General features: G+C 50.2%; 1 protein-coding gene across 1 annotated transcript; it reads left to right on the forward strand.

Moving 5' to 3' along the window:
* The first annotated feature begins 886 nt into the window (after positions 1–886).
* DDX27 (DEAD-box helicase 27) lies at positions 887–18,417 on the forward strand. The gene is made up of 21 exons (XM_028524809.2): positions 887–1,048; positions 2,674–2,820; positions 4,762–4,821; positions 5,100–5,262; positions 5,858–5,904; positions 6,028–6,114; positions 6,750–6,855; positions 7,354–7,527; positions 8,167–8,317; positions 10,371–10,470; positions 10,626–10,767; positions 11,888–12,041; positions 12,864–12,945; positions 13,061–13,238; positions 14,669–14,775; positions 14,966–15,068; positions 16,449–16,543; positions 16,637–16,760; positions 17,304–17,391; positions 17,891–17,965; positions 18,255–18,417. The coding sequence occupies exons 1-21, from the start codon at positions 956–958 to the stop codon at positions 18,271–18,273; spliced, it is 2,295 nt and encodes a 764-aa protein (XP_028380610.1). The 5' UTR covers positions 887–955; the 3' UTR covers positions 18,274–18,417.
* The last annotated feature ends 695 nt before the right edge of the window (positions 18,418–19,112 follow it).

A 19,112-nucleotide genomic window follows, 5' to 3' on the forward strand; every position in this document is an offset into this window, starting at 1 on the left:
TATTGCTTAATGGGTACAGAGTTTCTGTTTAAGCCCATGAAAAACTTTTAATGGTTTTTTTAAAAAAGGCAATTAAACCTACCTTGTGGTACAACTTGTAGAAGGTGTTGCTATGGAAGGAGCAATGTCTATGAAAGAGGATGGACAATCCGGGAGGGCTTCGTATAGGAGGTGATATTTAGGGAACATTGTCTACAGGAAATAATTACAAGCTACATTTAAGAGTAGTATTTCCACAAGCAGACACGAGAAGAAAAGTTTCTGGTAAACCCGAGACCAGGGTCCTACAGGTTCCTAAGGACCCTGGAGCCACCACCTACATGCCTACATTATAAACTTGGTTCATTTAATAACTGTCTCTATGACCTTGCTACCCTTCTGTGCCTCAGTGTCCTCATCTGTAAAATGGTGATAGTAATGGTAACTTTTGCAAGGGTTGCGGTGAGGATTAACTTAATACATGAAAAAGAACTTAGCAGTACTGGGCACATGGTAAATATTCTGTAAGTGTTTTAGCTATTATTTCTTTTTTATGAAAATGTTTTTTTGTGTGGAAACATCTAAAAAGAAAATAAAATCACTTAAAATTCTACAACCCAAGAGATAATCACTGCTAACATTTATTGTATTATCTTCTATAATTTTTGTACCTAAATACACACATACAGAGCTTATCCACACAGCCCTTTGAACTTTCTCGCCCCTCGCACACTCCAGCGTTCCCACTGCTTTCCCAGCACCAAAACAATGAAATCTAAGACAGAGCCCCGCCCCTTTGTCACCAGAAACCACGCCCCGTAGTGCCGCAGGCGCACTTAAGAATTCGGGCGCGGTGGCCTGGCTGGGACTCCTTCAAAACGGAAGTGACGTCAGCAGTGACGACCCGAACGTCGCGGAAAAAGTAAGAGCCGGCCTACGCGGCGTGCGGCTTTCCGGAAGTAGCTGCTGCGGCAACATGCTGGCGGAGCTGGGATTAATCGGCACCATAGGCGACGATGATGAGGTGCCCGTGGAGTCCGAGTCTGACTCCGGAGATGAGGCGGAGGAGGTATGAGCCGATCGGGGGTCCGGGCGCAGCGGCGGGCAGTCAAATGTCCTCGATCAGCTTTCCTTCCCTGTGATTCCTCTGCCTCTGCTCCCGCCCCCAAATCCTCAGCATCCCCCCCCCCCCCCCCCGCAGCCGGCCAGGCCGTCCTGTGTCCGCAGAAGGGTGTCACGGGGACCCCAAGATCTTCCTCAGTTTGCTCGCCACGACTTTTCCTCACCTCCGCACTGTGCCCGTGCCATTCCGTGTCGCCTTGGTGAACCCAGTACTCATTCACTGAACTGTTATTTAATCCAAGCCTTGTAACAGAGATCCAGAGGTGAAGCAAGGCCTGGTTCCTGCTCGGGGAGCTGTGGTTACCCATTCGTTCGTTACGCCAGTACTTATTCAATATTTGCATTTGTTACACCCGATATTGAGCCTTCGGGACAGGGCAATGAACGAGATGGACAAGGACACCCCTCTCCTGAAGCTTGTGCTGCAGTGGGGGTGGGGCTCCAGACATTAGGTAGTATGGCAGTTAAAAAGGGATGAGTGTCATGAAAAAAAGTCCTCGCTCTTCAAAGATCCAGCAGGAGCGTTTTCCCCTCTGCGACCTGGGGTCTACCGACACTGCCATGTGGGTGTCCCGTGGCTTCCCCAAATTTAACTGCTCCAAAGCTGGACGCTAGTCTCTCTCCCTTACCCTCCCAACCTGCTCCATCTCAAGCCAGAAACCTTGCATCCACACTGCTTCCTCCTAGTCCAGGCCACTGACATCTTGTGCCTTAGGTACATAGAATACCTGGGTACCCAGGGGGTACTAATACACCTGGTCTCCAGCTTTTTCTCTTGTCCGCCTCTACTGTATTCTCCACTTAGCCACCACAATTGATTCTTGAATGGAAAATTTGTTATAAAAAAGGAATAAAGCAAATACGGCAAACGGTAATGCAAAACTTCAAGTATGAAGTGCTGTGCAACTATCAGTAGTTAAATGAGGTCCCTGAGAAATAGTGATCATCACTAAGAGGGAAACCAAGGGTCAGAATTCTTACGAGGTTGTTTAAGTCCAGAGTATAAGTCAGCGAAGCACTTTCTAGTTGTCCGGGTTTTTTCTTCTCAGTTTATCCTGAAGACACAGATCAGCTTGTCTTCCTTCCTTTCCAGTTTCCTAATGCATGGGTTTTTGAAGTTGTCCTTCTGTTAGTGATTCTAACCTAACTGAATGGTGGGCAGAGAGCAAATTCTTTATAAGTGGACTTTTTGGAAACTCACTGAAGGTTTGCTGAAATATCTATTACATGACTCGTTTTTGCAACTACTCCATGTGTACTCAGAAAGAATGTTCATTCTCTAACGTAGGTGCCGTGCTCTCTGTGTGTTCATTGAAGCGAAGCTTGATAATTGTGCTGTTCACATTTTCTTCAGAGATACTCATTTTTTGGTCTGCCTGACTGATCGTTACTGAGAGAGGTGTGTTAAAATCTCCTGTAACAGTTACAGACCAGTTGGTTTCTTTCTGTCATCTGTCAATTTCTGCCTTGTAGAGTCCTCCTTTCTCTCCTCGGGTTCCCTCATTTTCTTCTTCCTCTTCTCGCATTCTCTCATCTCAGTCCCAGGGTCACCCATCTTCTCCCTCTTCTCAGGGGCCCATTGTGCTGGGCAGAAAGCAGAAAGCCCTGCAGAAGAACCGCAGTGCCGACTTCAACCCTGACTTCGTTTTCACTGAAAAGGAGGGGATGTACGATGGCAGCTGGGCCATGGCCGATGTCATGAGCCAGCTCAAGAAGAAGGTGAGGCTGATAGTAATTGGCAGTTCCGGACCTTGGGCTGTTAGGGTGGGACAGTGTGTTATGGAGGCTAACCCTGAGCCCACCGCCTTTTGCCATCTGCTTATATTCAGCAGATGTTGGAACTCCTTTGGAAATACGAGGTATAGTTTTGATGGGGTAGGGAGAAATCATAAGTTACCCACAGTCCTGATTAAAACCAAACAAGTGCAAAATAGATTTATTGCAGACTTGAGTTACAAACATTCATTGATCTACAGATGATATTTTAAAATACCAATAATATTTTATTGCTTTCATTAAAATGTCCATGACAGCTTTTCCTGGAGGAGGGGATGGTGAGCTCAGACTGACTTTAGTATATATAATGAGAGACCCTTCTTGATTTTATAAACATTAGAATATGAAAAAAAGTCTTGGAGGAAACCTGATAATACTAGTTCAATGGTTTAGAAATACCAAACATTGCATATAAATTGTTTGATATTTTAAAAATGTACATAGCACCCTGGCTGGCTGGCATAGCTCAGTGGATTGAGCTCGGGCTGCGAACCAAAGCATCGCAAGTTTGATTCCCAGTCAGGGCATATGCCTGGGTTGCAGGCCACAGCCCCCAGCAACCGCACATTCATGTTTCTCTCTCCCTCTTTCTTCCTCCCTTCCCTCTCTAAAAATAAATAGATAAAATTCTAAAAAAAAATGTACATAGCTATGTTAAAAATGGTCTCTTTTTTTAGGTGTTCACTCCTTGTTTTGAATATTAGAAGGAAACCTTTGTAACGAAGAACAGTCTAGCAGGCACCTTTGGTAGAGGTGGTTTTTGATAGCCAGACTTTGCCCCACAGATACTGTCATTTCTGTCACTTGCCAGGTAATCTCATGTGACCTTATTATTTAGAGTTCCTGGTTCCCACACAGGATAGTCAATGCTCCACAGATGTCATTGTCATCTGCTTATTTGCCAGGATCCCATGCTCCTCTTTGGGTCTGACTAACAAGCGAGAGGATGCATGAAAGTCGTTCTGTATTTCATGCAATTCAGAGAGAAATAGTGCCCGCTCAGAGCAGTTTAGTCCAGACTCTGTTGTTGGTCCTTGTTCTGAATGAAATAAAACTAGGTCATCTTCAGAGGGCATTTCTTTTTTTTTCTGTTCATGTGGACCCAGTGTAATGAAAGACTTGGCCTTATAAAGCTTACCGCCTAGCAGGGTAGGACACAACTAGACGAGGATTACACAGTTAACTGTAGTTGCGGTGAGCGCCGTAGCAGTCCAGGGAGCTTTGCGCGTGCACAGCGAGGGCCTTCCATTCCTTAACCCTTTCTGAAGTTTTAGCACTATCCAGCATTACCTGAATTTGCTGGGATTTCAACTTTTTTTAAAAAGATTTTATTTATTTTCAGAGAGAGATTTTATTTACTTTTGTTTTAGAGAGAGGGGAAGGAAGGGAGAAAGAGGGAGAGAAACATCAGCGTGTGGTTGCCCCTTGCACACCCCCTCCTGGGGACGTGGCCCACAGGGCCTGTGCACTGACTGGGAATTGAACCTGCAACCTTTTCGGTGCTCAATCCACTGAGTCACACCAACCAGGGTGGATTTCAACATTTTAGTTAATAGGCTACATTATGTCTGATTGGTAAGGGAAAGTTTTTCTAAGTAGCATTCAGATATAATGTGACATCTTTTGGTAACTGTATTATTCTGAATAGTAAACACCTTCTAAAATTGGATGTTCTTATTGGTTCCAGGTAACTAAAAGTTCTTCCACAAATAGACCACTTAATTAACGTTTCTTTTGGCTGTGAATAATCTGTGGATTGGTTGATCTTCCGAAGGACAGACAACCTTTTCTTATGTTAACATCTGAGATCCAACCCTCAGAGAAATCTTGTTCTGTCTCTTTCCCATATGTATGTACCTTTCATTTCTGTATTTTCATCTGCAGAGGGCAGCCACTACCTTAGATGAGAAGATTGAGAAGGTTCGAAAGAAAAGGAAGACAGAGGTGAGGAGGCAAAGCAGTTACTTCTCCTTGTACTTTAGCCCACAGCTGTGCTCTGGACAACACTACCCCCCGCCCCCCCCCCCCCCCCCCCCCCCGCACCCACCCCCATTTCTCTCTAAGCCCGAGTTGAGGTCTGCCTGGTGTAGGCAGGTTCCCCCATGTGTCCATCATTCTTACTACTCACCAAGAATCCACAGAGCACAGTGTTGCTCTTCGTAGGTTCTGGATTTCCTGAAGCTTGTTGTCGCCTTGCTTTATTGTACATTTTTTTTTTCCAGGATAAAGAAGCCAAGTCCGGGAAGTTGGAGAAGGAGGAAGAAGCAAAGGAGGGCTCTGATCCGGAGGAGCAGGGAGACCTTGAAGGGAAAGACGAGGAAGGCCCAGAAGATGAATCAGAGACCGACTACTCGTCGGCCGAGGAGAACATCCTCACGAAAGCAGGTGGGCGGCTCAGTGGTGCCGTTAGGAACAGGAACAGGATGCTGGAGAGCATCTGCCTCTGCTTTGTGGGATTGCCCATGCTCTTTTACACAGTTGGATTTAAGGTCTCCGTGTTCAACTCCTTCCTTTTATCTTCTCTTTGTTTCTTGGGATCTTGTTAGGGTTGTGCTTTGTAGGCAGGGTTTACTCTTCCTCATCTCCAGCCTCACACGGCTGCCAGCGCCTCTGTGACTCAAACTTACTTGGGTGCTAGGTCCCCCCCAGCCCCCCTCAGGTGGGTCCAGCCCCGCAGTGGGGGCTCCGTGAGCATCTACTGCAGAAACGAGAGCCAGGGCATCATGACACAGCAGAGTGGTTGAGCCTCTGCCCTCTGGGACTGGGCGCGCTTGCTGCCCGTCTGACCTGGGGTGAGACACTGGCCTGCGCTTCTGCGCAGTGACCTTGGCTTCGAAATAAGGCTCCTGCCGGTCGCGCCCTCTCGTCGTTGAGTGGGCCCAGTGAGCGAGCCGCATAAGGCACTCCGGACAGGCTCTAGCAGACTGTAGATGCTCGGTAAGGAGAAGCCCTAGTTAATCAGCTCTGTTTTCTTCCACAGACACGCTCAAAGTAAAGGAGCGGAAGAAGAAGAAGAAGAAAGGACAGGTGAGCGTGGGCTTGGGAAAGGGCGTGTGGCTTGGTTTGCCACCTCACGGGATTTTAGGGTCAGTTTGCTTTCTTGGGCCCCTTTTGCTGAGTTCTCATTCTGTCTTTGACTTTGCGGTGTAGGAAGCAGGAGGATTTTTTGAAGACGCCTCCCAGTATGATGAAAGCCTCTCGTTCCAGGACATGAACCTTTCCCGCCCTCTTCTGAAGGTAGTGGCTGCTTCTGACAACCACGGGTTATTGCAGTAGCCCTGTACCTGGGCTCTAGGCCTCCCTGAACTCCGTTGGCCACGCAGCTGCCCCAGAGCCCTCTGCAACAGAAAGTTCCATGGTGGCCGGTGGGACCCAGCCCTGCCTGGGTGTCTCTGATGACGTCTCAGCACTCGTGCTGCTCTGGCCAGACTGCCATCTCGCTGGCCGCCGAACGTCAGGCGCCTTCTTCCTCAGGGCCTTTGCCCTTGCTGTTCCCCCTGCCTGGAAGAGTCTTCCGGAAGTCTGCTGGCGTGGCTCCTTGCTGCTTTCCGGGTTCTGCTCAGTGAGACCCTGCTGACAACCCCACTGTAAACCGCACGCACTCACTCCCCTCCTCCACCCACCCCTCCTGCCTTCTCCATAGCTGTCATCTTCATAGGACATGTGTTCGTTTTCTGTCTGATGTGAAGACTCCTCTTCTTCTGTTCACTGCTGTACTCTCAGTGCCCAGAACAGTGCCTCACACACAAGAGGCACAGTAAATGTTCGTGCATTGAATGACCGGGAGATAACACTTGTTTGGAAAACGGCCTTGTGTGTTTCATGCTGAGACTCCCCCTCTCCTGCCGTCTAACTCTGTCCTTCTTCTTCAGGCCATTACAGCCATGAACTTCAAGCAGCCCACCCCGATCCAGAAGGCGTGTATACCCGTGGGACTGTTGGGGAAAGACATCTGCGCCTGTGCAGCCACTGGGACAGGTGAGAACCACAGGGACCCGGGGCAGGGGAGGCAGGAGGAGGACGTCCGGCCTGGAACAAGCTCCAAGTGGACTCGCCAAAAGGCCACTTTGCTAAATACACAAATATAATTTTTAACATAAAACGCTATATTCTGTTTAGTAGCTCCCTTTAAAAAAAAGTATGATATATTTTTCTATTTCTTTAAATATTCTTGGCTTTTTAAAAAATGGTTGCAGAGTATCTTATTAGATGACATTTTTACTGTATAATTAACTGCACTAATATACAATATTCAACACCCCTTTATAAAATCTTGACTCCTGTGACAAGGGCCTATCTTGGAAGAGACAGGCGGGCCTGGTCAAGGAGATGCCCTGACAGAATTAAATGAAGAGGACCTTCAGCAGACCCCCCTGCAACCAGTGACCCATAGTGTATTTCTGGGCTCAGGTGAAACCTAAAACCTGGAAGGGGATGAAGCTCCTCTCCTTGCTTGCTTCCTGCCCGTGTCTCCAGGTAAAACTGCCGCTTTCGCGCTGCCCGTCTTGGAGCGTCTGATCTACAAACCCCGCCAGGCTCCAGTGACCCGCGTGCTGGTGCTGGTGCCCACCCGGGAGCTGGGCATCCAGGTGCACTCGGTCGTCAAGCAGCTGGCCCAGTTCTGCAGCATCACCACCTGCCTGGCCGTGGGTGAGTGTCGGGCTGAGGGCCGCCAGCCCCTGCGACGCTGTGATGTGGTAGAGGATGCATTTGCCCCGCCATCCGAGGTTGACAGGTTCCAGGGAAGCCTTGATGTGACTGACTCCACTTAAGACCCAACAGTGTGTTTTTATAGCAGAAACTGGGGAAGGGGAGCGGCAAGGGCTTGATGGAGACTTAACCAGTCTTACAGAATGAAACTTCGGAATCATGAAAAAAATCTTTCTCAGTACTGAGCAAATTTAGGATATAATTTCTGCTTTGCATGACTTCTGTTCGGGGCAGTATTTTTCTGATAACGTCATCTAACCTCCACTTCACCCTCCCTCTGCCCCGGGACATCGAAGGCGATGTGGAAAGGCCTCAGTGTTGCAGCTTCTCTCAGTCCTTAGAGGCGTGAATCCGAAGTGCCTTTTTGTCATCATCTTCTGTGATGTTTGCATTTAACACAGTTGTAATGAAGTCATCTGTCCCTCCAAGCAGACTATAAAATCCACACACACGGGGCCTTTGTCCGTTGTGTTCTCTGCTGTTGCCCCTGCATCTGGCAGAGACCCGGCAGGCGGCAGGACTCCGCCCGCAGCATTGAATGGCTGAACTGCCTGCCTGCTGGGGCTCCTTTCTTCGCAGGCGGCCTGGATGTGAAGTCTCAGGAAGCAGCTCTCCGGGCAGTGCCCGACATCCTCATCGCCACCCCGGGCCGGCTCATCGATCACCTGCACAACTGCCCTTCCTTCCACCTGAGCAGCATCGAGGTGCTCATCCTGGATGAGGCCGACAGGTACTCCTCGGGGTCCCAAAGGGCCCCAGCCCCAGATGGGGGCCTGCCACCCCGTATTACTCTGCGTGGCTCTCACCAGTTCAGCTGCTCACGTCGGGGCCTTTGTCCATGCTGAGCCCAGACCATCCTGCGCTCTTTCTCCTTCTGTAACGCGATGGTTAGAAGGGAGGGTAGCTCACACCCTGCCACTTCCTAACTGAGATTTGGAAACATCATTTAGATTCTCAAAGCAGAACGTTTTCTGGTTTGTCGGTAGGGGATAAGCATAGCGCCCACCTCGTGGTGTTGAGGGTTCACGTGGGCAGTTGGGCGAAGCGCCATGCACAGAGAGGGTCCCACAAACAGCCTCTGTCGCTGTGATGAGGGGCTCGCTCGCTCTCTCCTGCTGTCTCCTCTGTGTCCCATCTGCTCACCTCTTTCCTTTATGACTGGACAGAGTAAAGTCGTAATGACCTAGACTGATGAGGGAGGTGGGGGCAGGGGAAGGAAGCCACAAAACCCCAAGGCTGTTCAGGTTTATTCTCAAATCGCAGCATCTCCATTGACCAAGCTCTGGTCCATGTGCCCCTCCCCCTCTCTTCCCATCTCGTACACGGCAACCCGTTCCTTCCGGTTGTTCCGGCCAGGATTCTTGGTGCCATGCCTGCCTCCTCGTTTCCATACCCGCTAGACATCATCAGTACCTCCTGCCAGCACTCACCCACTTGGGGGTTTCTGCATCTGCCTTGCCCTCAGCTCGGAATGGCTCCCTTTACCTCCTCAGGTTTCTGCTCCTGTTGCCACTTACCTGAGGGGCCTTCGCTGGTCGCTCACTCTCCATAGCAAGTCCGGCGTTCCCCCCACTCCCCTGCCTCACCCTCCCCTTCCTACCTCACGTTCTGTTCTCCGAGGTGCTGGGCCTCGCTGGCCTCCCTCATCCATACCTGAGTGCTGGTGTGGCGGCTGTGTCCCGCCTCTGCCCCAGAACATATTCGTCAAGGGCCAGCTGTGTGCGGCTTGCTGCCGCATCTCCGTGCCCAGGGCCGCATCTGGGACCTAGCAGATGCTCAGTGAGCGTTGAATAATTGACTGACTGACGGACAGAGCAAACGAACCCTTCTTGAAGCCTAAAGGAAGTAAAAGGAACACGATTATATTTAGGTTTTAAAGGGAAAGAGAATTGTATTTTTCAAACATGTCAGAATCATTAAAAAAATAGTGTACAAAAAAATTAAATAAAAACAAACCCCAAGTCACATCAGCATCTCAAAAGGCCAGGAAAGGCTACGGGAGTTCCAGACTGAAGTGACTAAGGAGACACGACAACTGAACGTAGCTGATACCTGATTCTCCACTGGGGCCCGGCCCAGAGGGAGAAGTCCTGGGGAGGACTGCGTCAGCTGAGAGTCAGGGTAATCTCACCGACCACTGTTCCTTACAAAGAGGAAGACGCTTTTCCACCGGTGGTGAGAGCTGGCGGGTCCCCCCTTAGCCACGGGACCGCATCACATCAGTGGTGCTGGGACCCACTGGGGACCTGTGTCTCCTGATGCGGTGGGAGCGGGGTGCCCGTCTGCACCCCCGCATGTTCTCCCTGCGGAGGGCACTTTTCTGAACTAGGGGGACTGAAGAGACATGCCAGCCAGAGGCAACACAGGGACTTGGGTTCCTGGACTAAAACATTAAGAAGACAACTAGGAAATGATATTTGGGAACAGTTAGGGAAATCTGAATATGGACTGTATTTTACATGTTTATCCAGACACTTCAATTCTTGGGTGTGACAATGACATTGTGATTCTGTCGAAGGCCATTGTTCTTTGGGAATGTGTGCTGAAATATTTTGGCATGAGGTGGCATGATATATATATATAAAACTTGTTGCAAATAATTCAGCTGAAAGAAAAACAAAAAAGATTACACAGATGTGGCCAAATGATACTTCTTAGTGAGTCTTGTTAGTGCTAATAAGATAAGCAAATAAACGAGCCTGGAACATAACCAGCGACACCACCAACACATTGCCTGTCCGATGTTCTCTGCCCCTTGACTCCCTCCCTCCCCCGCTCCCCAGGATGCTGGATGAGTACTTCGAGGAGCAGATGAAGGAGATCATCCGAATGTGCTCCCACCACCGCCAGACCATGCTCTTCTCGGCCACGATGACAGAGGAGGTGGGCCTCGGGGAGTCTCCTCGGTGGGGCGGATGCAGGAGGCGGCGCCGGGGGACCCGGCCTGGGCTGGGGAAGAGACCCGGGGCGAGCACGGGCTTGCCTTCCTCTCTGCCCGCTGGCAGGCTGGCGAGCATCCCCGTCTCTGTGCTTGGCAGGTCAAAGATCTGGCCTCTGTCTCCTTGAAGAACCCCGTCCGGATATTCGTGAACAGCAACACGGATGTGGCCCCCTACCTGCGGCAGGAATTCGTCCGTATCCGGCCCAATCGGGAAGGGGACCGGGAAGCCATTGTGGCAGGTGAAATCCCGAGGTGGGACTGGGCGGGGTGGGGTGCCAGAGTCCCGTGGCCTCATGAGGGCTGCTGCACTGGAGCACTTGGGTCTTGCCCGGGAGTCTCCTCCATCCAGCATCCACTGGCCCAGTGCGTGGTGCTGCCATTCCTTTGGCCCTCACGCTCGATGGGAGCCTTCCCTCCCTTTGTGCCACTGCCTCACCTCCCTCCCACCAGCCAGCCCTGCTGAACTGCCAACCACTTGCCCCGCTGCCCCTCTGGCCTTAGTCCAGGCCGCTGTTCTCTGTCATCTGGATTATTGCAGCAGCCTCTTACGTGGCTGTCCTCCTTCCACCCTTGTCCCTTGGTCATCCACTCTCCATGCTGCAGGTCATTTAAAATGACGCCCTGGCTGGTGGCGCCCTCAATGGATGGAGTGCCAGCCTGCAAACCAAAGGGTCTCTGGTTCGGTTCCCAGCCAGGGCACACACCTGGGTTGTGGGCTGGGTCCCCAGTTGGGGGTGTAGTAGAGGCAGCTACACACTGATGTTTCTCTCCCTCTCTTTCACCCTCTCTCTAAAAATAAATAAGTAAAATCTTTAAAAAAAGCAACTGTTTACAAATGAGCATTTGGCTCCTGTTACTTCCTTATTTAAAGCCCTCTGGTGCCTTCCACTGCTCTTAGACTAAAACCTGCACTCCCTGGTGGGTCCTGGAAGCTCCTCTGTGTCTGGCCCCTTCCTGCCTTGTTGCATTTGCTCCTGGAGCTGTAGCCACACTTGCCCGCTGTCACTTTCTCAGCTCCACAGGCCTGTCCTCCTCGGGGCCTTATTGTCTGCTCCCTCCTCTGCCTGGAGTCTTCCCCCAAATCTCCTGGGTGGGCCTGCTTTGTCATTCAGCTCAAAAGAGGCCAGCACTGAAGCTACCTGCCCATCCGCCCTGTACCCTCTCACCTGCATTTATCACCCTCGGGAGGTGGGGACCCACTTCTCTGTCTGCGCCCTGGAATGTGAGCTTCACGAGGGCAGGGACCTCGCCTGCCTCCCTAGTGCCAGGCACCCTGGTGCCAGGCACGGCGACACTTGGCAGGTGAGGAGGGAGTCTGTTCCGGAGACACCTGCTGGCTCACTCTCCTGTCCCGCCCAGCTCTGTTGACGAGGACCTTCACCGACCACGTGATGCTGTTCACCCAGACCAAGAAGCAGGCCCACCGCATGCACATCCTCCTGGGGCTCATGGGACTGCAGGTGGGCGAGCTCCACGGCAACCTGTCCCAGGCGCAGCGGCTGGAGGCCCTCCGGTAAAGTTCGGGGGTGGGGGCTGGCTCCCATCCACCCTTCTGTGGGCAGGTCACTCACAGAGAGTGCTCGTCATTCGCACGAGGGAAAACACCCCCAGAAGTCATGTCAGGGCAATAACAGGGACACAGGCAGCGCCGTTCTCCTGGAAGGTGACGTCTTAGATATACACTCCGAACTCCGACTTTGTGGTCTCGCAGAAGGTGACACTCAAGCCCCAGGGCTTGCGCATGGGAACCGCTGAGTGGGGTCATGGCAGGAGATTTTGACTGGGGACAGTTCAGCCTGCATTGCTCTTGACGGCCGCTCCGGAGCAGTGGACAAACCTGGGCCTGACAGGAGGAGAGCTGGGATCAAAGCTGGCCGCTGTCTTGACCCTTTTCCTTGCCAGGCCCTGTTCAGTGTGCTCGCAGGTGTGATTCTTCATGTAACTCGCACAGAATGAGGCAGCCCGGCGGGCGAGGAGGGGCTCTTCGGAGCTCTCCCACTGCCCGTTTATCACGGCAGCCGAGAACTGTTTTTTAGAGAAAAGCTGCCCTGAATGCTGAGATGTCCGCGCATGCTACGTCCTGTGGTCTAGCGCTGCCTTTCCCAGACTTCCCCGCGTGTGGGAGCCACTGCATATGGTGTCTGCTGCTCTGTACGGACCAGGGGGCGGCGTGGGTACCGATGGGCTGACATTGCGGGTCTGTCCCCGCTGTGCTGGTCCGCACTCTGCTGCTTGACTCCAAATGGATTCGTGTTCCTTCTGCTGGCTCAGGCCCCCGCGGAGCACTGTTGGGGTTTGGGAGTCTGAATGAACATCTTTTTGTGGCAATTTCCAGGCGCTTTAAGGACGAACAGATCGACATCCTTGTGGCCACAGATGTGGCAGCCCGTGGGCTCGACATCGCGGGGGTCAAAACGGTGAGCAGGCTCCACCTCCGCTGAACTCCTGGTGGGTGGGAGTCTCTTTGCCTCCCTGTGGCCCTGTCCTTCTCTAACTCCCAGGTATGACTGCTGATCTGCTTCCACCTTCCAGGTCATCAACTTCACGATGCCCAACACCGTCAAGCACTACGTCCACCGGGTGGGGCGAACAGCGCGTGCCGGCAGGGCTGGGCGCTCGGTCTCGCTGGTGGGAGAAGAGGAGCGGAAGATGCTGAAGGAGATCGTGAAGGCGGCCAAGGCCCCTGTGAAGGCCCGGATACTCCCCCAAGGTGAGCAGGCACCACTGCTGCCCGTGCAGGGCATGGGTGGGGCGTGGTCTAGGTCAGATCCTGAGGCAGGGCAAGGCAGGGCCAGGAGACGGTACGGTGGGTCTGAGCAGGAGCTGTGCAGTCAGGAGCCCGCTTCGAATCTCTGCCCTGCTGCTTCCCCCCGGCTGGGCGACCCTGGGCAGGTCTCAGCTCGCCCAGTCTCGGTCTCTGTGGGTGTAAAAGGGACTCGTGATAGGTTCGTGCCGCAAGCCCTTCATCCGTAGGTATCTTCCAGCCTTGGGGGAAAGAAGCTCTTCTTGGGGCAGAATCCCCACTGATTTCCTTCTGTCCCGCCATTCTGGAGGGGCAGAGGGAAGGGAGGACATCAGCACTCATTGTTTTTGGACACACTGTGTGCCTTTTGTTCATCTCATCCACAGGAGTCATATAGTACACATCCTTTTTTAAAGTTACAAAAACAATGCGTATTCACTGTTGGAAATTAGTAAATAAAATAGCAAAAATGTAATTGTCAAGGATCTCACCATTGTAGTATTTAGATAGATATTCTTTTTAAGAAAAATTTTATGTATTGGTTTTTAGAGAGAGGGGAAGGGAAGAAGAAGAGAGGGAGGGAAACATCAATGTGTGGTTGCCTCTCACGCACCCCCACAGGGGGGCTGGCCCGTAACCCAGGCATGTGTCCTGACTGGGAATTTAACTGGTGACCCTTTGGTTCACAGGCTGGCCCTCAATCCACTGAGCCACACCAGCAAGGGCCATACACATCCCTTCTGACATTTTTTCCCTTCGTATATGTCTTTTTCTTTCATTTAATTCATTCGACCAGCAAGCAATTTTTGAGTACTGCTGTGTGCTTGGTGCTATTTATTCTATTTTAGGTTGGAGATACAGCAGGAAAAAAACCAGCTGATCCTCTGGTGGGAGAAAGACATAATAAATAAGCTAACAGAAGTGGTGATTGAGGACTGCGGGGGTGGGGAGTGCCTACTTTAGAAAAGCTGTTCAGGAAAGGCCTCTAGACAGATGGCACTTGAAATGAGCCCTGGTTGGCAAGAATGAGGTGGCCACGAGCGGTCTGGGGACAGAGTGCGTGAAGCAGAGAATACCAGGGCCACGCCTCTGAGTCAGGAACAGACTTCGTGTGCCAGTAAAGAGGAAGGGAGGCCAGAGGGCCCAGGGCATGGTGAGCAAGAGGGAGACAGAAGGTCGGAGAGGTCAGCAGGGGCCATGCTTAGGAGTTCGGAATTTGCTTTAAGAGCAACATGAACACTTGGGCTGGGCCTACAAGCTTGATAAGCAGAGAAGTCGTACATCCAACAGACAGACAAACCAGTTCGCTAAGTCACTGAATATACATTTACATTATTTGCATCGACTACATAGTCTTCACCCTTATTTTAGAATCTTTTTTGTTCTCTTCCCTTAAGACGTCATCCTGAAATTTCGAGACAAGATTGAGAAAATGGAGAAAGATGTGTACGCAGTTCTCCAGCTCGAGGCTGAAGAAAGAGAGATGCAACGATCGGAAGCCCAGGTGAGGCTGTGTGGAGGGCCCCGGTCCCCAGCGCCGCTGGGGAAGCATACTGCATCAGCCCCCCGAGTCCCGTGTCTGCAACAGGTCATCAGAGCCCCAAGCATTGGCGGACAGCGGCTTCCTGCAGCTGCCCCGCTCTGCGTTATCAGGTAGGGGTTCCATGGCAGGCATCCTCTTGCTGTCCCCACAGATCAACACAGCAAAGCAGCTCCTGGAGAAGGGGAAGGAGGCACAGAACCATGAGCCTGAGAGGAGCTGGTTCCAGACAAAAGAAGAGAGGAAGAAGGAGAAAAGTATGTCAGGGATGTTCCTCAGAAAGCTAAACATGGAATTCACAGGACCCAGCAATTCTACCCCTAGGTCTATACCCCAAAGAATTGCAAATGGGGACTCAGATGGATACTTACATGCCAGTGTTTGTTGACGCAGCATTCACAATAGTCAAAGGGTGAGAGCAGCCCATGTCTGTCAACAGGTGAATGGACACATGAAATGGGTCTGTATACCATGGAATGAATAGTCTTCAGCCATATGAAGTTCTGGCGCGTGCTGCAAGTATGAACCATGAACACGTGCTGGGTGAATTAACCCAGACACAAAAGGACAAATATTTATGATGATTCTGCTTATATTAGGTACCTGGATAGGCAAAGTCATAAACACAGAAAGTAGAATAGAGATTACCAGGGGTCAGGGGAGGGAGCTAATGGTTACAGAGCTTCTGTTTGGGATGATGAGAAAGTGTTAGGAACAGAAGATGGTGATTGTATCATGATGTGAATGTAATTAACGCTATAGAATTGTATACTCGAGAATAGGTAAAGTGGCAAATTTTGTTATATGTTTTGCCACAATTAAAAAGAAAAGTCAGGAAGATATTTTTTAATATTCTTTTCCATTCTATTTTTAAAAAAACAAATGAATTCATGTTGTTTTACACCTTGCTTTTTTCAATTAATTTTATAGCTTGGAGATCATTTTCTACAGGCACATACATAGCCACCTTCTCTTGCTTTTTCTCTTTTCTTTCTTTTCTTTCTCTTTTTTTCCTTCTTTCTTTCCTTTCTTTCTCTTTATTTCTCTTTCTTTCCATTCTTTCATTTCTTCCTCCCTCCCTCCTTCCCTCCCTCCCTTCCTTCCTTCAAAAAAATATGCCTGTCTGGTCTTCCATCAGATAGGTTGATTATAATTTATTTCATTAGTCTCCTGTTGAGGAACACTGAGGTAGTTTCTAATCTTTTGGTACTATTAACAAGTCATGTAGTGAATAACTTTGTACAGATGCCCTTTTGCAATTAAGTAATTATATCTGATTTGCAGGATAAATTTCTTAAAGTAGATTTATAGGTCAGATGTTATATGTATTTCTTATTTTGTCCTGCCCTGACTGGTGTGGCTCAGTGGATTGAGTGCCGGCCTGCGGACCAAAAGGCTGCGGGTTGGGTTCCCAGTCAGGACACACGCCTGGGTTGTGGGCCAGGTCCCCAGTAGGGGGCGTGCGAGAGACAGCTGATTAATATGTCTCACACATCAATGCTTTCCTCTCTTCCTCCCTTTCTCCTCTCTAAAAAAAAAATAGATAAAATCTTTTCAGAAAATGTGCATTTCTTAATGTAAGTTTAAAGAAAGATACAAAACAGTACCTGAAGTCTCGTGCCCTCTTCTCATCCCAGTTGCTAAGGCTCTGCAGGAGTTTGACTTGGCCTTAAGAGGAAAGAAGAAAAGGAAGAAGTTTATCAAGGATACCAAGAAGAAGGGGGAGATGACGGTGAGTGGCTTCCCCGTCGGAGTTGGGCCCTTGGGCCCGCTGGAACTGAGGCTGCCTGGTCTGTCCCGTACTCACACATCCTCCTCTCTCCAGGCGGAGGAAAGGTCCCAGTTTGAAATCCTCAAGTCCCAGATGTTTGCGGAGCGGCTGGCCAAGAGGAACCGCAGAGCCAAGCGAGCCCGCGCAATGCCTGAGGAGGAGCCAGCCAGGGGCCCTGGTAGGCGGGTGGGGAGCCCACAGGAGCTGGTAGGAAGGTGCTCTCGGGAAATCTGTGCTTGTAGTCAGGGAGAAGATAAGAGGGATGGTGATGAGAACCTAGTGTTTGAGTAACGAGTATGTACTGGTGTATACAGCTGTACCTTTATTGGCTCCAAGTGGTAAAGTGACCCTGTGGTTAGTGGGAGTAGCTAGGATTTGAAACCAGGCCTTTTGGACACTGGAGCCTAAGTGCCTAGCAGTTGCCACTTGGAGGTGCGTGCGGGTCAGGATAGAGGGAAGTGAAGGGGGTCGTTGGCCCAGTCCACGTGTAAGTGGTCCATTTCACTTTGGACTCTGCAGTCATGCTTTGGAGCTGTTCCTTCACACCTGGTATATTGCTTATTCCTAATCGCTTTTCTGTCAGAATCTGTTGTCTGGCCTTCATGTCAATCAATCATGAGTCCAGAGCATCCATTGAACTTGTAACCATTACCTTGAGCTTAAGGGGATTTAGGAGCTTGGGCCAAAGAGGACGTATCTAACCCATTCTGTCTGTGCACAGCCAAGAAGCAAAAACAGGTGAAGAAATCGGTATTTGATGAAGAACTCACCAACACGAGCAAGAAGGCCCTGAAGCAGTATCGAGCTGGGTAGGGTTTTAAGTCATTACGAAGCTTTTGGTATCTTGATGAAAGCTGTGAGTTCTCGCCCTCCTTCCCCACTCCCAATTCTCATATACCGACAGCTTGTAATTTCAAGGGCTTCTGTCTGCCTGCCCGCTCACCAGCCCATCTGTGGATGCCAGGGTGAGAACAGTAGGAAATAGGTGTTGAGGTCCTTTTGCCTTGAAGGTAAAAAGACACATTTTGGTTCAGAAATAGAGCTTTTCCTCAGGAGAGCGATAGAACCCCAGTGGGTCCTGGCTTGCCTTTGGGAATGTGTTGTCTTACTCCTCCTCCCAGTCCCCTGGGCCTGGGTCGGGGTGGAGACAGACTGTGCTTCCCAAGTACTTTTATTACATGTTGTGCATGAGAAGGGAGGGCCTCTTCCAGGCGTGTTGCTTCCTGTGGGAGCCGGGTGGGGTGAGGGTGAGCCCACCCACTTTTCTACCAGCTTGCCATTTCAGCATCTTGTCCTCTTCACCCACAGCCCCTCCTTTGAAGACAGGAAACAGTTAGGCTTGCCCCACCAGAGACGAGGAGGGAACTTTAAATCGAACTCCAGGTAATACTTGCAGTTGTGGAGGATGAGGTTAGGACTCTCTGAGATCGGAAAAGAAACCTTTTGTCATGGGAAAGGAGCTCCTCCTCCCTCTTTTTGGCCTTGGGGGTTGGTCTTTCACTGTAGATCTTTTTAAAAATTAGATTTATTGGGGTAACATTGGTTAATAACATTGTTTCACCATTCGTGTGAAACCATTCTATACTTCATCTGTATGTTGCCTTGTGTGCTCACCACCCCGTCTAGTCTCCTCCGGTCACCATATATTTGACCCCTCTGATTTTCTTAATAGGTACAAAAGGAGGAAGTAGCCTTGGTGGCCTGAAGAAGTTCATGGGGTGGCCCTTAGATCCCTTCCTTGTGGGAAGTCATCCTGGCTTGGTCTTTTCTCTATTTGTAAAAACAATTCTTTAAACTTGAGTCTGTGTCATTTGTACATTAAAAAAGTCGGTCAGCCAAAGCTCCCTCTCGCTGATTAGTTTTTACATAATATACCAAATGGAAGTATTTTGCGGCCAGGGATAAGAAACCAACCTGTTTTATTCCTCTCTTCCCTCAATAGCACACGGTCTGCCCCCAGACCATGAGCTTGGCCCCTGCCACATGTACTTGGAATGTATCTTTGTGCCTGTAGAGAAGCAAGATGTGGAGTGAGGAATTCTCTTTTCTGTTCATGTCCTAAAATGAAAAGCTGTCACTTCGCACGAACTGTGTACGAGACATTCTATGTAGGGAGTGAAATGAGCACTGCATTTCATGCACTACACCCCTGTGAGGCAGGTACTACTACCCCCATTTTGCAAATCAAGAAACAGGCTTAGACAGATGGATTAACTTTCTCAAAACCAGGGTCTACCTGAATCCGTACCCTAAAAAATAAAAACACCCAAAAAATTTTACCCCAAAGATTGATGGCTCTCATACTTTTCTGGCTCACAAGTCCCTTTGAGAATTAGATGGAAGCTAGGGGGGGACCTCTTGAGAAAAGTTTATAATTCATGTTCACAGAGCACCCCCCACACCACTCCCAGCTAAAAAAAAGTGGTGCTATCTGGTAGCATATACCCTCACATTGAAGACTGCTCAAAGCTATTCATTTAGGCTGCACCTAACAGTTGCTAACAGAGGGTTCTAATTCAGTAGATAATGG

Source organism: Phyllostomus discolor, chromosome 9, assembly GCF_004126475.2.
Source record: "Phyllostomus discolor isolate MPI-MPIP mPhyDis1 chromosome 9, mPhyDis1.pri.v3, whole genome shotgun sequence".
NCBI classification, from domain to species: domain Eukaryota; kingdom Metazoa; phylum Chordata; class Mammalia; order Chiroptera; family Phyllostomidae; genus Phyllostomus; species Phyllostomus discolor.